Genomic DNA, 17666 nt, shown 5'->3' on the forward strand with positions numbered 1-17666 from the left:
TTCAAAATAATAGAAAACTTTTACTGAATTAATAAGCCTGTCTTGCCCCTGGGTCAAAGGCAGTGTGAAGAAATTAATATTGTGGTTAGTCATAAAGACTCAAATTTAAAAAATACACCATTCACATAGAATGCTTCTGCAAAGCTATATCAAACAAAATGTTAATAAATATGCAAATATTTCAAAAATATATGATTCACCAGACATGGGAAGATAATATTAGTGATCTTAGACCATGTTTATGGAACACAGATCCGTCCTTTAGAAGAAATAAATAAATGAAACCTCAATATATACAGATACTATATACAGGAAAATATTTCATCATGATTTTCTCTTAGACCATCAGCTATTTAGATTTTTAGATTCTTGCATCAGTTTCTTTGCCAGAGCCTATAGAAGAACCTATAGCCGAACAATGACAGAGAAATTTTCCAAATGAGATGTTTTATTAAACAATAGAGCAATCAGGAAGAATTGCTGGTACATGTAACTAATAACAGTTCCCCACCACCACCACCACCACCAGATTTGATCAAAATGTTCATCTCTTTATTGATCATCCTAAACAATGTGGGAAGTGATTTAGCTTCCAATATCTACTAGAATTTGTGGAAAGAATGTAGCTTTCAATCAATCAATAACAATTTAATCATTAATACTGTACAGGTATGTTGGAGGACTTTCATCTCTAACACAAAACCTTACTTAATAGTTTACCCAAAGGTAGCATTCTTTCATAAATCATTTTCATCATTTTTATGCATGCCTTTTATGAGACCATGAGCGAAGGAGTTGGTTATTTTTGCAGATGATATAATTGTTTTTTTATGTTCATCATTTTGTCACCTATATCATGAAACAAAAATTAAAACACTTTAGGAGAATTTTTACAATGTATCAATTATTAGAATCTCAAAACCAATGCTGAAAAAAGCTCAATATTGGAGTTAACCTCCCCCCGACACACACACGCTAAAAAAATAAAAATTTCTCTGGCATATATTACTAGTGAGGGTACCATTCACAATGGAGTTAAACAATTAAATTCATTGGAATTCCTTTCTAAAAAATTCTTTCTTCTTAGAAGCAGAGCCCTAAAAAAATAATAAATAAATGGTCTCAAAATTCTTGCCTCTAAACAATAAAGGCTGATTGAGTTCTATAACTCTTCTCAAAATTGTAGTCTGTTTAAGAGCTGCACAAAAAAAAAAAAAAAAAAAAAAAAGAATTTAATCCATATATTTCTAATACTATTCAAAGTATTGCTTTTGGTCTTCCTATTTGAATTCTAAATATAGTACTCCTTAAAATTGCATCAAAAAAATCTTCGCAGAAAAAAAAATTTTTTTTTCGCAATCTTTCAAGCAAACAGCCAACAGCTTCCATTCCCCAATTCATAAAATAATATCAATAATATTGAGTAAACATGGGTGCCAGGCAGTTTGGAATTATAATAAATGAATAAAAAACAATTGCAGGTTTACAAAATAAAAATTTAAAATTATTAACCTAAATAAAATATTAACAAATTGAATTTGATACTAAATTGATTAGTTTATTAAAAGAATGGCTTTATAATGTGCATTGCCTCAAATACATAAATCCACCATTGATTAAAAAATAAATGATTTTTAAAAATCTAGTGTTTTTGAGGAGGGAGTAAAGTATACTTACAAATAATATTTGAACTGCTTTTCAAAAGTTGCATAAAGAGTTTTAGCTGTCAAATAAGTAGTTGAAAAAAAGAAATCTTCCACTATCAGGAGCCTTTTCCTGGCTAAATAAATATATCTAAAAGAATAGGAATAATAAATATCAATATTTAGATTTAAAAAAATCTTTTTATTTTTATAGTTCACAAAATTTATAAAGTATTCATGCAAAAAAATAACGATATATTTTTAAAGCAATCATCATAATATATTAAAAAACACAAATATGTCTAACTGTTACAATTATTTTACATTATTCAAACTATTCTAGAATTTAAATATATATATATATATATAATTGAAAAATACAGAGTGTTTCTAAAATCATTGAAAAAACTTTAAAGGAAGGTTAGGCATATAGAATAAAAAAGTAATTTTTACAACAGAATATTGGGTTGTATAGATAAATAATCACATATTTTTAAAGAAACTATCTGATAAATCAGTCGACAGAGATTATTTCAATTAAGGAAAACAGAAGTAAATTTTGCAAGAGAATATTTTAAAGAGTCTACTCAAGAATGATATGAAAAACAACAGCTCAATGCTCATAGCTATGTCTATAGAGGTAAAATTTCAAAAATTTCCCACTTAAAAATATAAAATGGAAATAAGTTTGGTTTGATTTAGTGAAACATAAATAATATTAGAACGACATTTGCAGCATTAGAAATGCTGCAAATAGACAGAAGATATGAAAAAAGTAGAAACAGCCACTAAGGACAAAAAAACAATAGAAATACAAAAGATTTTAATACATTTTACAAGTTTTCAATGTTTCTTCAGAGATTATCTAGGAAGGTATATCTCATATAATAGTACAGTGCTTTCATAATCACACTGTAATCTATTATTATAAAATTCTTTGCATGACCACCTTCTGCTTTATAAAATCACATTCCATTATAAAAATAATTATTTCTGTATGACTGACTAGCCCTTAGAGTAAGTCTCTTAATTTTAGAAACACCCTGTATATATAATTAGAATAAAAAATTAATAAAAGATTAATTGTTTCAACCACATTCATACAATCAAATATGAATAAATATTTTATATAATATTTTCTGGCTAATTCTACATAATCTTGCTTAGAACCATAAAAAATGAGTACAATTAAAATGTTAAAGAAATTTACAAGCAAACCATATAATTAAATATACTTACTTCATGAACCACAAAAATGTAATGTTTGACAGAAATGATACTTCATCCATAATATTAGTCTCCTATAGAAAAAAAAAATATTTTTAATATAATAGATTTAAAGAATTAAAATTTAATGAAAATAAAAATACTTTTAACATAAATACATACAAATTAGAGAACACTAATAGAGAAAAAAATAATAAATATTATAAACTGATCATAATAAGAATATATAACTATCTATTCACCCATTTGATCAGCATTACTGAATCCCAATTTCTGTTATAACATCAAAGACAATTATTCAGGTATTTCTTAATACATCAATTGATTTATTCATCTATAAGTGTAAAATTAAGCATGAATTAAAATTAGTTGTGATTAGATCATAAACTTCTCAATCTATTAAAATTTTTTCAAGCTAGATATTAGCAAAGGTCAATGAATTAAGATCTGCAATTGTATGCTGATTCATTATATTATAACTTCGAGGTCAGTTAGAAGTTACTGCTAAGTAGATCAACATTTATTTTAACTCAATTCTAGTGATCAGTTTTGATTTGAATGTTCAGGAACAATGTATATATATATATATATATATATATATATATATATATATATATATATATATATAGAGAGAGAGAGAGAGAGAGAGAGAGAGAGAGAGAGAGAGATGATCCCATAATAATGAAGCAAAGATTGGCAAGAGAAAGAATTGTAAAATGGAAAGAAGGACAAAGCCAAATGATATTTTTCAGATTTAAATATCTGATAAATATTGCTAACTGGCAACGGTCCATCTAAAGGGCACATTTTCAAGTCTATAAAAGAATTGCATATATTTAACTTAGTATCTTCTATGCCATACAGATATTAGAACACCTTAGCAATTGATAAGATAAATCATATATGGGCAATATATGATTCATTCTTTAAAATAAGCAGCAGATGTAACATTAATTTGGAATTGTGTCTTTCACATTCTGTTGGCCATTAAGAGAATAGATGTGTATTCTTTATGAAGAACAAATGCACACAAGAGTAATAAATATTCTTGAAAAGGGAGTACCTATTGTTTCTGGGTTATGAATTGTTCATGCTTTATTAGGGTGGTAATTGTCAGGCAGAATTGTAATGACTAGTGCCAGATAAAGTAATAAGTACTGCAGATATGGTACAGGGGCAATTGAAAAGTAATCAAAGTGCACAAGTAGGCAAAAAATAATCATAAAAATAAAAGGACTCTCAGTTACTCAGGCAGAGAAAATTTAACTTGAAATCCAAACTGGATGTGATCAGGCAAAGTTTGCTAATACTTAGCTGTAAGATTTCTCTCAGAATTAATCTCTAAACATCTTGAACCCATTAATGGAAATTGCATGTATTTTCCCCATTTATTAGTTTTTAAATATTTATCTTAGGTTTAACAGTTGTATGTATTTATATATTTAAAACTTGTCTTTCAGTACAATTGTTAAAAATGTTAAAAAAAAATGAAAATTCATTTTGTGTATAATAAACTTAAATTTCCTGACAAAAATCACTACAACAGTAAGAATATTTTCTACTCTCTCTCTCTCTCTCTCTCTCTCTTTGTATATTTCAATAAATGGCAGATTTTATATTTGACTTTGTGATATGGTGGAGAGGTCAATTGAGCATTTTGGAACAGTACCTCTTATCCATAGCCCAACTGGAATTAAAATTCTAAAGTGAGTGCTAATATGGTGCATAGAACACAGATTAAATTTCATCTACTTAATTCATTGCATTTTTGAGTTATTGTATACAACTGAGCACAGATATAAGAATGTCTATTTATGGATTTTACCCAAATTTCATGGGGTGGTCACATGATAAATATACACTTTTCATGCAAAAGTCATATACCAAGTTTATTTGTCTAACTCACTGTAACTTTGAGTTATCACATTCACAAGTTGATAGATAATATTTTCTCTCTTTTTTTTTTTTTTTTTTTTTCTTTTTTTTACTCAAAAAGTTCTCAAACAAGATTCATCAAAAACTTGAGGAGAATTATTTATTTTTTGACAATTATAATATTTCTTCTTTCTTTATTTTTTAGCGATTTAAATAATGCTTCATACTTTCATTTTTTAAAATTAGAAATTTATTGTTGGTGATAATATTATTTAAAAGTTCCATTATTTGCAATACATCAGCAGTTCTAAAAACAGAAGTTTTGACACAAAAAAGATCAAATGGTATTTCAAACAATCCAAGCTAGGAAATTAATATACAGAAAACTTTAATGCTGCATGGTTTTGCTCATCAAACAAACAAACTTACAAACAGATTCAAATCAACAAGCAAATTTTTGGATTCTTCTTGTTTCAAATTAAAATTAAAATTTTAGGGGCAGTAACAGAAGTTTAGAGAAATTCATCTCATTATAAGAATGAAAAATTTTGAAAAAAAATTATGAGTCAAATATTTAACAATATTTAACATTTAAAAATACTTTGTACAAGGAGCTACTAGAACCAAATTATGTATAAAATATTTGATTGACTTGTTTATTTTTCAAGGGCCCTATGATAAACTGCCAAAAAATGCAAATCATTGGCATTCTAGATATAATAGAACCGGTCGAAATTGATGTAAATTAAAAATTGCCAAATAGTAAACCTATTATCATTTCACAATCTAAAATTCACCCAGTAAATCAGGGAATATTACCATCCTGAGGAAATATTGGCATCTTACGTATAATAAAATCTCATGACCTTAGCATAATTCAAAAATAGCCACTAAACCCAGCAACTGTAAAAATAAATAAGTATTTATTTGACTGAAATTTTTTGTAACTAAAAATCTAAGTAAACCAGTTGATTAGTTTTGTAAAATAAATGGATTATATGTAACTTACATGAAGTGAAGAGAACCTTTTCTTGTCAGCAAACACTGACAGAATCAGTTGAATAAAAATTACGGGATAAAATACCATGTCTAAAACAAAGATAACTCCTGAAGCATCATCTAATTTCTACAAAAGAAAAACAGAAAAAATTATATAAGACTAAATATTATTCTAAAGTAAATAAAAACTTCTTTTTAATTTAAACTTTATCTGTACATTTCTCAATACAATTTAATAAATTTCTTTTTCTTCTAGAAAAAGGGAAACAATTATCAATGAAATAAGATATTTAAAAATCTAATCAATTTAGCTGTATTCAGATATATGCAAAAATGTTTATTTAACATCAACATTCAAAAAGATAGTTAAAAGCTAAGTTTCAGAAGTTTGAAAATTTTTATTTTTCATTCAACAAAATTAAAACACTTTCCTCAAAGATAGGCATACATGTATATAAAAAAAAAATGCTCCCACCACAATTAGGAATATTATAAAATTACATTCTCAAGGAAATAAATCTAAATAAATAATGGCACTTATTAGAAATATTTGAAATTTAAAATCAAATTTGTTAAATTATTTTACACAGCTATAACATTATAGACATATTAGCAACATGGCTTTAACATTTTAGCTGTCAACATCCAGTAAATTAGTATGTCCAATTCACTAAAAAATTCTAGAACAAAAAAATTATTTTTTTCAATTAAAATTTTTTTAAAACAATTTAAAACATAGAATCATAAATATTCATCTCTCAATTTAAAATAAATTCAATCTGCTTTTCTTAGAAATCTTATTAATAAAAAATTCATTTTCTTTTAAATTTTCTCAATTAATTTAATAAATTAATTGTATTTCATCAATGCATATCGCTATCTTCAATTAATTTGGTTTCAAACTATTTCTCTAAGAAATCTTGCTACTGGTAACTAACTTATAAACTACATTATTATCAATGATATTTATAATTTAAATCTTTGCATAAATACTCATCCCTATCTATGTAAACCAGTCTATCATCGAAAAGTAAAGCAAGTTTGTTTAATATCAGTTAGTTTATTAAATATGTTTTAAAAATTTATCTTTGGAGTAAACCAAAAAAAAAAAAAAAAAAAAAAAGGAACTAATATAACAGTTTCTAAAATGTAACATTTTATTAAAAACATGCTACTTACTGTAATGAAATATTTTAAAAATGCTGATCTGTACAAAATTATGCTGCATAATGAAAAAAGTAACCAAAATGTGGATAATGCTACTGATGTTGTAACTCCACAAGACCGATGCTGTAGCATAATTAATGTCACCATGAACTGAAAAAAAAAGAAGAAAATCTTAGTAGAATAATTTTTATTCTAAAATATGCATGTATATATGATGTGCAATACAACAAAAAATTTTAATAAAAAAATACTCACAAATATGGCAACTTTGGAGGATGATGATAACAATGAAGAGTAAGGCACATCGTGATCAGAATAAATGTCATGAATGATAATACCACACCAAATACAGCTCATGACGAATAAACAAAGTGAAAGAACCTGAAGGGGAAAAAAAGAACATTCAGATGTCACTTAGGAGAGCTCAGTAAAAAGTTTATACTAAACATACTCTAGTAAACACATATAACACAAAAAGAGCAAATAAATGTTAAGAAAAAAAATGGAGCATAGGCCTTTAAAAAAAATTACACCTATGCTCTGTTTAATTTTATTATCTAAAAGTACCAGATAATTCTACTAAGAAAGCTTCTTTTACACTTTTTAACCTTTTAATTATGAACTAAGGCAAGAATGTACCATCTTTTTAAATTCAGAGACACATAAATAAGAATACAAAATGCATATACCATCACAAAAACATTTTTTATCTAAGAATCGCTACAATCCAAATGGAGTGTTTAGTTTTTCAGTTACATTCATAAATTAAAAATTTACATTATAATGAAATACAAAATTATTGCATATATATGATAGGGAACTGTGGTAGCATTATATAATGACAAATATTGCTGGACAGGATTCATGTAACCTGCTTTAATATAACCAATTTTGATATATCAGATTTTAATTTTATTAATTTCAAGAATAAATCAGATTTAAATTACAGCATATCCTATATTTATTTTTAATTAATATCAGGTATGAAAATCCAATCTAACAAAGACAATCATGTATTTTTAAAAAATAATACCAAGATCTTCAAGCTCCAGTAGACATAATATAATAATCTTAATGATATATCTCATTTGCTTGGAAACTGAATATGAAGGCTGCAACAATACATAAGTACACTATCACTTATCTTCCAAGATATTTTTTTTTTTCCAATATTGGTAATGAAGCAACTTTCTTGCTTTTCAAGTAATAACAATTATCAATATCAGCCTCAAAACCATACAACATGCATCCAATATGGCTGCTGTCATATGTAAAATTTGGGAGGGGGGCAGGGTTACCAAAAATAAGAAGTATGTGTGTATCGGTAAACAAAAAAAAAATAAATTAATATAAAATAATAAGAGTGGAAATATTTAATTTTTTTGTACAAAATTAAAAAATAATCACAATGCAATATACTACAAGTGGTATATGCAATATAGGTTTCAGAATGAACCCTAAAACTTCAAACTTTTTATATTATTCTTTTATCTTTTCAAATAATTGGAAGATAAGATTTACGGTCTCAATCGCTTTACAGCAACCATATTAATTTTTCTTCAATAAGAATTAATATTGGTTTGAAAAGACCATATAATTACAAGCATGAATGGCATTTAAAAATATGTTAAAGGCTTTAAATAGTAGTCTTTTGCTTTGTTTTATCAAAACACTATATTAATAAGAATTTTTTTAAAAAAAAATCCTTTTTTTTTTTCAACATTTATAAGAGATTGCATTATTTCTTTGAAATATCAGATAATTTCTTTAATGGAAAATTAATAGTAATTAGGTAAGTAACAGGACATTCATCATTTAAGTTATTTTAAATTAGGCTCAAAGATTCAACTGTTCATAAACTATTTTGAAATGCTTCAATTTTTTCAAGATTTAAAAAAAAAATCAAAGTAATTAAATTATCAAATATTTTTTCAAAGATTAACAATTCAATTTATTTCAGACTTATAAAAAATACACCATTAAATATACTTTAACATAAATGAAAATAGTGCATAAAAGAAATAATGAGAAACATAAAAGAATATAATGACTTACTATTTTTGTTATATTCAACCAAGTCCATGGCAGAGAATTTGGATTAATAGGCCTTGGCTGTAGTAATAAATTAATTAAGAGAATTATAAAATATGACAAACAAGGCAATGCAACAAGTATGATGTCTTCAAAGCATGTTGAGAATTCTGGAATCTGATTATACCATGTTTGATTCAAATCCTGCAAAAAAGATGAAATTTTTTTTACAAAACAGAGTATATGAATTTCAGTAAAATAAAATAAAATCATGCGAGATTCTGTATGTAAAATAAAAAACTTTTTCATAAAAAATTAAGTTAACTCTTCTGATAAATGCCAAATTCTTCATTAAAAGATTTGACATTCAAACAAAAAAAAAGTTATCACCAATGATAATTTTTCTATATCAAGATGAATAAAACTGGCAAATTATTTTATTTATCTAAATTTGAGAAATTCTTCTTTCCTACTTTTTGTTTTAACCAAGTATAGCAACTTATATAGATATTAAAGCTAAGAAGCTTTTAACAGTATAAATTCAATGAGCCTTACCAAGGTAACAAATAAAACATAATTCCTAATGTCTTTAATTTTATGTTTTAAGTTTTGGTTATGATATTGGAATACCAATTACACTTTTGAGCTAAAAACAATAAATATTGATGATTCAGTGATTTTGATTAAAAAATAAGCATACTTAATATGTGTCATTCCTAGTAAATAGCTAGGAATTTGTTAATAGATAAAGCAAGTTTTTTATTAAGTTTGCAAAAAAATTCACAATTTTTAATTATTAGTTACATCATAATTAAAATTTATTTTACAAACATGGAGTACAAACTTAAAATAAATACCTCATCCCCTCCCAACAAAAAATTATATTCACTAAACTTAGTTTAGAGATAGCACTTAGCAAATTGAATATGATTCTGGTTTTTCAACCATTGAAATATGTGTTTCACAATATATTAAATAAAAAAAACTTTTTTCATAAAAAAAAAAAAAAAAAAGAATATACAGAACATTTAAGTAAGATTTCTCCACTAAAAGTCACTGTAATTATGATAACAGTGAAAATTAAGTCTCTTTTTTTTATAATTAAAATTAGAAACTCTGTAACTTCAAACCATTTTGTTTTAAATAATATAAGTTTACAAATACATCTAAATTCAAACCTTAAAAATTTCCACAATATATTTCCGGATATTTTATGCAGTTGGGAAAAAAGAAAAAGACTTTAATATATTATAAGTTATATTCATTATAATATTGCTCCAAATTAAAATTTATAAATTTAAAAGGAGTATTAATTTTATTTGTCACAAAAACAAAATAAATTTCATTCGAATCTCATTCAAAGTTCGAATGATATACCAGAAATATTTCTGCTTTTATTCGTAAATGCCATGCTGTAATTGAGCTGAAATTATCTTCAAAGGCAAAAATTTAAACTGAGTCGCACTTTGTTTTCTTCCCTTCGATCAAAATCTGCTTAGCACTAAGTAGTACTAAAATCTGCTAGTTTTTAGTACATTCAGCCTTAAACAAAAACGCAACATAGTAGCATTAAATTTCCATAAGGTCTTTTAAAATGTGGTTTTTATATTCCAACCTTGCAATAAATTACAATTTTAAAAATAAATATGGAATCGGTACATTACAACCTGTTATTTCCACTTTTCACTAAGCTTTTTCTAGTTTAACGTTTTAACGTACTCAAATTGCACCTCAGTATCATACATACAACGTAAACAAAATGCGCGGTATGAAAAAGTTTCGATTTCGGTTTGGTGTTCTCGTTCCAAATCGGCTTAATCACGATTTTTTCTGTAATAACAATCAGGTAGACAGATAGATTAGAAAATATAATAATTCTATAAATTTAATAACTCTACAATAATTAATGTTCTTACAAATGAAACACTGCTTTAAAAAAAATTAATAGCTTACTGCACTTATTTCATACCTTTCAAAAACTATATTTCGGCTAATGACGTAATAAGCCAGGGAGAGTAGTCTCTCCAAAACTTTCTCGCATTCTCCTTAATAAAAAATGTTACCCCAGAGAATGCCTTGCATGATTTAAACATACAATAATTACGAAATATTAATTTTTGGCGTGAATTTTGCATTTTTATTGAGATTTTTGTGCCATCCTTGGCGATCCTATTTTATGATTAATCCCTGACATGCGGTTAATAGTATCCGAAAATCGGATTTGGGTTTTAAATGCGTTCTTCCAAGCCAACTAAAACAAAAGTTTGACATATAACTACTCTGAAAGTCGCAAAATCACATATCAAATTTGATATATTTAACTCATCTCCTTTTTGAGTTATCGCGTTTACACATTTCTGAAAGTACAGACCGACAGACGGTTAATCTGTTTTTAGATTTCACTCAAAACTTGGTAGATGCCTAGACTAAAGGTATTAAATCTATAGAATTTTATTTATCTAGTTCTCTTCGTTAGTTAGATTATATTCGAACAGCCGGACAGACAGACTTCCTCTGAATGGATTTTGCTCAAAATTTGATAGATATCTAGAAATTTGGTTTTAAGCGTATACAACAGATTTCATCCGTCCAGATCAAAGTTTCTTTTAGTTATCTTTGTCATAGAAAGAAGACTTTTTCTAAAAATGTGTTTTTCCATTTCGGGGAGGTTTAAAACTTCGACACTCGTCAAAATCTCGAGTTTGAATTCTTTGACGATTACTATATTATCTGTTTACTATGCATACGAGAAAATAAAAATTAATCATAACTAAAACAGCAATTCCCTACTTACAAATAGAAGCATTTAAGATGTTATTTTGATGCTCTGCTCTGGGTGCCTAACACCTCAACGAAAAAAATTATACTGAGAGAGGCATAACTTTTTTAAAAGGATCCAATTCAGAATTTAACTATAAATAAAAATCTTATACTTTTTGAGTCGGCTTTTTTTTTTTTTTTTTTTTTTTTTTTTTTAAAGAAAAGAAGCAATAATACAGCAATTTACCCACTCCGTAAAAGTACTGATATTTTCAACAAACGGCCGAAGTTGTAAAAGCAGATCCATCAAATTAACAATTTCCAATGTAATTACAAGTCATGAAAGTCGAAAAAATGCTATAAATAACCATATATATATATATATATATATAATGAATTAAAATTAATCTATGCTTTAAAAATAATTTCCTAATCACTCGAACTTCGGCTTCACAGTAACTTTAACTTCTGAGTTATGCGGGTTATTCTTTTCCCCATGAAATCAAAACGCTGAGTTACCACTTTTTTTCTAAAACTCTATCTCCAAATACTCTCTCACAGTTTCTTTTTCCTGCTTTCTGCCTTCCTAGTCGATACGCTGCAATTCTCTTATCATAGCTTGAACAAAGAAATCTTAGTAAAATAAAAAATTTATTTCTTTGGAGAATAAATCTTATAAAGAATAAAAATCTTTCAAAAACTTCATGAATTTTTTCAACACATGTTTTGCATATACATACATATATGTGTGTGAGAGGTGTAATATTTTAGCAGTTGCGCGGACGAAAAGGAACTTCTGAAATTTAACATCGATTTATTTCATCCGGGAGGCATAATTTGTACAGGTAAGAAGTGATAAGCGATGTCAGTTTGCAACGCGACACAAGTGCAAAAGAGACAGAATGTTTTCTCTTCAGTGATTTTACTTTCAGATTTTGGTAGGGATTTCTTTGATATGTGAAGACTAAAGAAAGGGAATCTTGGGTATCTTTAAAAGAATGTTGCAAGCATTAGAGATTTTCATCCCTTCGCTCGGAGCGTGAGAGCCTGCTGAATTCATCCATTTTCTAGAGTGCGTGTTAAAAGTAATTAAATAAGAAAGTGAGAATTGGATTAGGAAATAAAAGAACATTTTAGAATAAAGTTAAATATAATTTAAAGTATTACTTATATTATTAAAGTATTAGTTTAATTTAAAATTAGAAGAAAATTTAAATTAAGATGCAGAGATGTCCCAAAACATTGTTATGATATTTTCGTGATATTCACCGTTACTCAGAATTATTATATTTAACATCGAATATTATGAAAATTGCGTAACCATACTAATGGGCATTTTAAACTCATGGGAATGCAATCTTTTTAACGTGCTTTTCTTTCACTTGATTTTCTTTATGTTTATAAAAATGGAATTTTGAAATATAGTCTTATTTCTCTTCCTTATATAAATCGGATCGGGTAATGAGATTTTCAGCTATTAGTTAAATCCATTACTTTTAGTTACATTTTTATTCTTTATGAGATGTGGAATTTGAATGTGAACCAAAGGGGGGGGGGAATGGAAAACTGGATGCGAGATTCTATAACGTGATGATATGTGAAATTGTGAAACAGATTATAGGCTAAAAAGCAGAAAACAATAAAATATGAAAATAGAAATAATATAATATATATTTGTAACATTTATTTCTTACTATAAATAAAATATTGTTGCTTGCTTATTTTTGGTATTAGTTGTATTAATGTCGAAATTATAAGCTATATTAGGATTATTCAGAAAGGAAACTCATAACTGTGATCCGCATGGTCAAATAGAGAGAATGACATTTGTGTCAACCCCTCCCTCTCCAATCTTACGCTCCACACTAGTAGAAGGACATTTACCACTCAACACATTTAGCGAACATTATTCCATTATATACAGTGAATTGGACTATTCTGCTGAACTGGACTCACGAACCTCAATCACTATTTGCACCATGAGGCCACAACAACCCTTATTTTTCTCTGATTAATGCTCATTTTGTGGTATAATACATTCTAATTCAGTAAAAAAACAGCTAAAATCAAGGAAAGTGGTCTCTCCAACACTTTCTCGCATACAATTTAATAAACTTATCATGCCAGAGAACCAGCAACGTAACAAGGGGGTGGGGGGAAACGAAGTTTGTACCCCGGGAGCCAGATTTGGAGGCACAAAATTGAGCAAATTTTTATTTTCAATATAAGGCAAGGTATAAGCACAGGGATCTTTGACCTACCCCCAAATGGTTAAACTGAGGGGGGGGGGCAGTAACCCAACTGTGTTTCTGAAAGTAGAGAACGAACAGACAGTCAATCCCTGGTTGGATTTCACTCAACATTTGATAGGTGTCCACACTATAAAATATTAAATCTATGCGCTGAATTTTATCTATCTAGCTCTCTTCATTTTGTAATTATCGTATGAACTTATATTCGAATAGCTAGACAGACAGACTTCCTCTGAACAAATTTTACTGAAAATTTAATAGAAATCTGCAAGTTTGGTTAAGTCCGTAAACGAAATTTCAATCGTCTGACTCAAGGCGTTTTTGAGTTATCTTTGTCAGACAGAAAGACAGACGGACATTTTGTAAAAATGTATTTTTCGAAGTCAGGGAAATCTAAAACTTGAAGATTCCCGAGTCAAAATCCCGAGTTCGAGTTTTTTGACGATTATTATACTTTCTCTATACTACACACACGAGAAAGTAAAAATTAATAAAGGGAATAAAAAATATTTTTTAAAAATGTGGAGGTTAAAATGAAATAGTTAAATGTTAGACGCTGATAAAAGAATAAAGGCATAATAAAAGAAAATATATCCTAATGATTATCAATCACATATAATATCCTAAATGATTATCATAAGATGAAAAATTCCTAAATATTGATTAAATATATATTATAAATGCGATTAAAACTTCAATTTTTTTTTACAGAAATATGAATTTTTGATGATGTTGTACATAAGGGAGAACAGGAAGAGATGTCCTCCCGATTTATATGACATCAATTCAAAATTGCGATATCCAATCCAAAGAGTGCACCATCAAAATAGAGCATTGATCTAATTTAAATAAAATTACATATTATAATCTACTGTTACACAGTCTCATTAAGTGTTCGTTATTTTATAAAAGTAAGTCATTGTCAAAATCATCCTTGAATAATCAAGAAAACTATATTTAAACTAATATATCTGAAGTTGCTAAAAATAAAAAAAAAATATATAAAAATTTTTAAATTTCATAAAACATTATTTCGTTATCACGTCGGTCTATAGCTAAGCCTCTTCCTAACAGTAAAGAATGCCTTCTCGATATTATACGACATTCAGAATACCGATCAATATCGTGGATACGTTGCATAATATCTAGTGCTAATAGCATCCTCTTCTTTTTCTCCCCACTTACAAGTATTAGAGCAAGTTTCGCAATCCCTGCAATTCCATTTGTCTCTTCTCATCATTATTACGGTTGCAAACAGAATTTTCTTCCTAGTATTGTTTTTATTATCAAAACCTCTTTTTTTTTACGAAATTCCATTCTCCCCTTTTTTGTGTTCCTGTGCCTACTCAAAGAAATACTTCATAGGAAACCGTTTTCTTTCTAGATCCTCTCCCACACATACAAGTACTATTTCCAACAAAAAATTGCATCTCAAAAATGTTTCTAGAAACTAATATATGCAAATGACCAGCCCTTGGTTTCGATGCTAAAGTAGTTTGCTAAAACTCTAGAGCTATTTCGCATCAAGAGTGTAATGTTAAGTGAAAAAAATTGTGTTAAGATAAGCTGAACAGTATTTTAGTAATTACAATGAAATTTTGGAAGGGATTAATTTAAAATTACACTTATTTAATTTAATTTCGATTCAATACAATCAACTGGTGTTTACTTATTTATTTTCTTCTTTAAATGAGGGAATATCCAAAAATTTGCTCTTTTGATTCTGACTGTTTAATTTTGTCCTGTCAAAGTTGCAATTTAAAATACTAAGCACCTTTCTATGTGTCTTAGCTTAGTAAAATTCAATTAACTTCTGATTTGGAACAACACGAAGTTTACTTACATATAGATCAAGTAAATTTAAAAGTGGTCAGATGACAAAGTCTACACCTGAGCCATTGCAACTGCCTCAGAATTTCACACCACACTTGTAGAAGAAAATTTGAACCAAACGAACCTTTAATACGAATTATACTAAAAAAAAAAAAAAATGAATTTTTGATAGAATTCTGTATTAGATCCTGAACATTTCTACCATGAAGCTGAAACCTCATCACGCTGAATTTACGACCTGTTTAAGGGGCATAGAAAAATGGCAAAAAGAAAACAACTATACCCGAGCGCCAGGATTAGGGATGCCTCAAGACACAATATATTGGGATATATTTACGTATTTTTAAAAGAAAAAATGAATAAATAAATTTTAATAAGAACAGTTTTTAAAAACACATTTTTATTAGAATACAAAAAAAAAAAAAAAATGCATTTTCACTTTATATATTGTTATAAATATCAGAGCATCTTAAAAACATTTTTTAAATTCAATATTAGGTGGCTCAACTATCTTGGATTCGAAATTTAAGTAAATGAATTCGAGTAACTGATATAACTTTTGAAAATATTAATATAGTATATTATCATCAAGAATACACAAACTCCCAAAATTCTAATGCATCAAAAAGTTAGTGAAATAAATTGCAAAATTTCAACTTTCAACTTGACAAAATTTAAAGAAAAGCGTATCTAAACCTATAGAAGAAAATGTTCGTTTGAGTTGAGTTCGTTTTTTCTTACTATTGAAAGCTAAGAGAGAAAGTTTCGTCTAATCATTTGCATAGTTTACATTGAGGACTCATAAAGCTAAATTTCTTTATTATTATAGTAAAAGAAAACGTGCAGTTGTTATATAATAAAATTAGTTAAAAACTGGAGAACCGGATATCAGGTTTATCGCCAAGGCGAAAAAAATTCTAGCCAAATCTATTAAAACTTGCGAAACTAACTTAATATAATAAGAAATCTCTTGTGTTCCTGGCACTAGGATGTTACGAAATTATACTGTATGAGGCAAGCTTGTTCTTTGATGTTCACCAAAAACTATTGCCATCAAATTATGCATAAGAGATTTAACTAAAATTAAAGACAACCTATATTTCTTGAGATAAATATATTTCTTACTAATAAATAAGAGAACAAGAAGATTTCTTTTTTTTTTTATGGCATTTATACTAGTTGATCGTTCTTTTTGTAAGCATATTTATATACAAAACCGTTAAGCAAAATATGTAAATGGTAATCATATCTTTAGCTTTAAAAGGGATTTTAAGAACACAAAACGACATTTAAAAAATATGAAAATATTAAAAAAAGATGAAAAACTTACCCAAAACTTATCATTGCAAAAAACTTCCATTAATATCCTCCCCAAGAAATTATTTTAAGAAAAAATTGATGAATTATCTGGCTCAAACGATTCACACGATGCGGACGCCGTGCCTGTTCATCCAGACTGACAGCAAAAACACAACATCGGCATGGATAAAGAAAAAAAAGTTACTCCTTCGCCGCACAACGCGCATGCGTCCGATAAAAGAATCAATGATTATTCCATTGAGTTCTATCATCAGCTTTTACACAATTTGGGCAATATTTTGGAAACAATGGATGTGATAAGCATTATGACACTTGAAAATATCAGTTTGCACGCTTCATTCAAGAAGGAAAATATTTGAGACAAGAATAAACATAATGCAGATAACGTCGGTAAATAACGGAAGAAAAAAAGAGGTGAGAGTTAGTCGTAACGTTATGCAAGTACTTGTTCGTTGAACCTGCTAAAACTTGTTCCGTGGAATTGGATTTACAAATACAGGGAGAAAAAAAAAAAAGTTAATAGCTCTTAATTTGTTCCTTTTCTCACTATTATTTCCTA

General features: G+C 27.5%; 1 protein-coding gene across 2 annotated transcripts in view; it reads right to left on the minus strand.

Annotated features, from left to right (window-relative positions):
• The window catches only part of LOC129975980 (multidrug resistance-associated protein 1-like), a 63880-nt gene extending 46629 nt beyond the window's left edge, over nucleotides 1-17251 (minus strand). The window contains exons 1-7 of one of the 2 annotated variants that reach the window (XM_056089295.1): nucleotides 17118-17251; nucleotides 8967-9146; nucleotides 7167-7292; nucleotides 6924-7061; nucleotides 5755-5871; nucleotides 2883-2944; nucleotides 1678-1794 (exon numbers count right to left, since the gene is read on the minus strand). In XM_056089295.1, coding sequence (XP_055945270.1) covers nucleotides 1678-1794; nucleotides 2883-2944; nucleotides 5755-5871; nucleotides 6924-7061; nucleotides 7167-7292; nucleotides 8967-9146; nucleotides 17118-17147 — 770 coding nt within the window. In that variant the 5' untranslated portion in view covers nucleotides 17148-17251. Of the gene's footprint in view, nucleotides 1-1677; nucleotides 1795-2882; nucleotides 2945-5754; nucleotides 5872-6923; nucleotides 7062-7166; nucleotides 7293-8966; nucleotides 9147-10609; nucleotides 10684-17117 lie in introns of those variants that run through there. The other variant, XM_056089296.1, reaches the window with a different exon arrangement.
• Between the last annotated feature and the right edge of the window lie 415 nt (nucleotides 17252-17666).

Source organism: Argiope bruennichi, chromosome 7 (assembly GCF_947563725.1).
Source record: "Argiope bruennichi chromosome 7, qqArgBrue1.1, whole genome shotgun sequence".
Taxonomy (NCBI): Eukaryota; Metazoa; Arthropoda; class Arachnida; order Araneae; family Araneidae; genus Argiope; species Argiope bruennichi.